The sequence below is a fragment of the Stigmatopora argus genome, chromosome 13 (genome assembly GCF_051989625.1).
Source record: "Stigmatopora argus isolate UIUO_Sarg chromosome 13, RoL_Sarg_1.0, whole genome shotgun sequence".
Classification (NCBI taxonomy): Eukaryota; Metazoa; Chordata; class Actinopteri; order Syngnathiformes; family Syngnathidae; genus Stigmatopora; species Stigmatopora argus.
In genome coordinates this window covers 11043301-11045271 of record NC_135399.1, presented here as the reverse complement: position 1 = coordinate 11045271, position 1971 = coordinate 11043301, and the positions used below count along the sequence as shown (strand labels likewise).

At 36.0% G+C, this 1971-nt stretch overlaps 1 protein-coding gene across 1 annotated transcript; it reads right to left on the bottom strand.

The window, feature by feature from the left end:
* Positions 1-368: 368 nt before the first annotated feature.
* On the bottom strand, positions 369-1668 carry LOC144086732 (cytochrome c-like). Its single transcript, XM_077616795.1, has 3 exons — positions 1419-1668; positions 796-972; positions 369-709 (listed from the first exon to the last, which is right to left on the bottom strand). The coding sequence occupies exons 2-3, from the start codon at positions 965-967 to the stop codon at positions 564-566; spliced, it is 318 nt and encodes a 105-aa protein (XP_077472921.1). The 5' UTR covers positions 968-972; positions 1419-1668; the 3' UTR covers positions 369-563.
* Positions 1669-1971: the final 303 nt, after the last annotated feature.

The window sequence follows — 1971 nt, the reverse complement described above, 5'->3', positions numbered from 1 at the left end:
TCCTTTGGCTTTGTGCAACTGCCTTTGTGAACACTAGAGGGAGCTATTTGACAAACTGTGGTCAACTACAAGAGCATGTACACAGTATTCATAAATTTCAAATTAACATCTATGATAAACATATATGATACATTTTCTGTGTGGAATCCACTGCATGGACAAGTTTTACTTATTAAAATTATTTTATGCTATCAGAAATAGACTCGACAAAGTAGAATATGAAAAATGTATACTTCACCTGCAAAGCTGAGTTTGTTTGGAATCAAAATCTGAAGGAAAAAAACATTCAAGTGTTAGTATGGTCATAACAAAACATACTTTGAAACTACTTTAAGAAAAAAAAAGAAGAATCGGACATGACACTTGGACAATGTATTTTGTGAAGTGTTTTATTCAATGTAAAAAAAAAAAACAGTCTGTTACAAACAAAACAATACAATACAGCATTTGAATTAATAAGTTATATGCGTATATATAAAAAGGAACCGGTCATAACCTATTCTACCTTTTACAAGAAAGACATCATGCAAAAAACAACTACCTATTGCATTTGCTTGTTTTTTTTATGAAGTTGCAGATTTAAGATATTCTATAAGGTCAGCACGCTCATTCTTCTTTTTAATGCCAGCAAAGATCATCTTTGTTCCGGGAATGTACTTTTTGGGATTCTCCAAGTAGACATTAAGTGTGTTCTCATCCCAGACAATGCCTGAAATCCAAGAGAAGGGTTCTCTCTACCAAAGAACTATCTAGAATTTGCCATCATCATCATTAGACACATTAACAGTTTCCTACCTTTACTTTTGTTTGCATCCGTATAACTGTAGCCTTCTGCCTGGCCTGTTTTGCGACCAAATAAACCCCAAAGGTTCGGGCCGACCTTGTGCTTCCCTCCATTGTCCACAGTGTGACACTGCGCACACTTTTGTACAAAGGCCTTCTTCCCTTTATTCACATCTCCAGGCATTCTGTCTATGTAAATGAAAGGCAGACAAGCACACATATTATTTAAAAAATCTAAATTATGAGTGCCTGTGGGGCATAACAGTACTACATATTCCACCGGCAGGGGGAGCTCGGTTACTAGTTATGCAATTAAGCGGTGCTTACAAAATCTCTTCCCGTCCACAACTATTATAATTTGAAAACTGGTCAATTTCCAGCAAGAGAAGCAGACATGAAAACGTAGCTGAGAAAATCAGTTGACGATAAATGCGATTTATCTTCATTGAGAGGTTATATTTTTGTGAACAGTAAAAATATAAAGAAAATTTGAATTACTTTTATTCGACCCTAATAATAAAGTACGATCAACCGGGAAGACAACATTGTCGCTATAAAGCAGAACTCGGTTGACTTAAAACAAAGTTTACTAAGGAGAAGCAATATAAAAAAAGAACATCAATAACTTTACTTACCTCTAAAAGATCTCAAGCCAGTCAACTGTTAAATGTTTTAGGCGTTACGTTTGCGGTCCTCCAATGTTCGCCGGTGACTAACTTACATGTGCGTTTTAGCAGATGAATTTACGTCATTGGTCACGTGGACACGTCATCGGTCAGGTGACTACCTACGTCATATCATTTTACTTCGGACGTTGCCAAAAAAGAATTCTTTACCCTTTTAGATTAAAAAATAAAGAACACACAAACCAAGGAATATGTTCAATTTTCAAATAATTATAATAATTGTCTATCTACCGCTCATCAGTCAGATGACCAATACGTCATTCCATTTTACGTCAGCCGCTATCAAACGTAGAGGTCAGTCTATCTAGTGAGGTAATTGGTTTGTGTTTTTTTTTTAAACGGCAAGGCTATTTTGAGCACCTTGGTTGAAATTAAAATATTCTAGCTGGCAGTCTTTTTTTAAACTCATCTGAAGAAACCATATTCAGTTCATGGCAAACCAATAAGGTTCAATCATGCCAAGTGCCGGAAGTCACCTATACTCCCGCGATCCTTGTGAGGA